The sequence below is a fragment of the Penaeus monodon genome, chromosome 23, assembly GCF_015228065.2.
Source record: "Penaeus monodon isolate SGIC_2016 chromosome 23, NSTDA_Pmon_1, whole genome shotgun sequence".
Taxonomy (NCBI): Eukaryota; Metazoa; Arthropoda; class Malacostraca; order Decapoda; family Penaeidae; genus Penaeus; species Penaeus monodon.
The window spans coordinates 7,440,423-7,440,671 of record NC_051408.1 but is presented as its reverse complement, the minus strand read 5'-3'; the positions used below and the strand labels follow the sequence as shown (position 1 = coordinate 7,440,671).

General features: G+C 40.2%; 1 protein-coding gene across 1 annotated transcript in view; it reads left to right on the top strand.

Annotated features, from left to right (window-relative positions):
• The window catches only part of LOC119587766 (rhodopsin-like), a gene marked incomplete in the record, with an annotated part of 44,239 nt that overhangs the window by 19,134 nt on the left and 24,856 nt on the right, over positions 1–249 (top strand). Inside the window, 1 exon segment of the mRNA XM_037936454.1 lies at positions 133–232. Coding sequence (XP_037792382.1) covers positions 133–232 — 100 coding nt within the window.

The window sequence follows — 249 nt, the reverse complement described above, 5'->3', positions numbered from 1 at the left end:
ATTCCATTCCATTCACCCAACAAACAACAGATTCCCATTCTCATTCCCCCCCCCAAAAAAAAAAATCAATATTCTAAAAGATTACCCGTTTAATACTCCATTCTGTTTTAATTGGCACTGTTTTTTTTTCAGATCTACGGTTTCTGCGGGGCACTGTTTGGCACTGTGTCCATTATAACGATGGCACTCATAGCTATGGACAGGTACTATGCCATCGCTCAACCCTTTATAGGTGAGTTTGTAAATCCG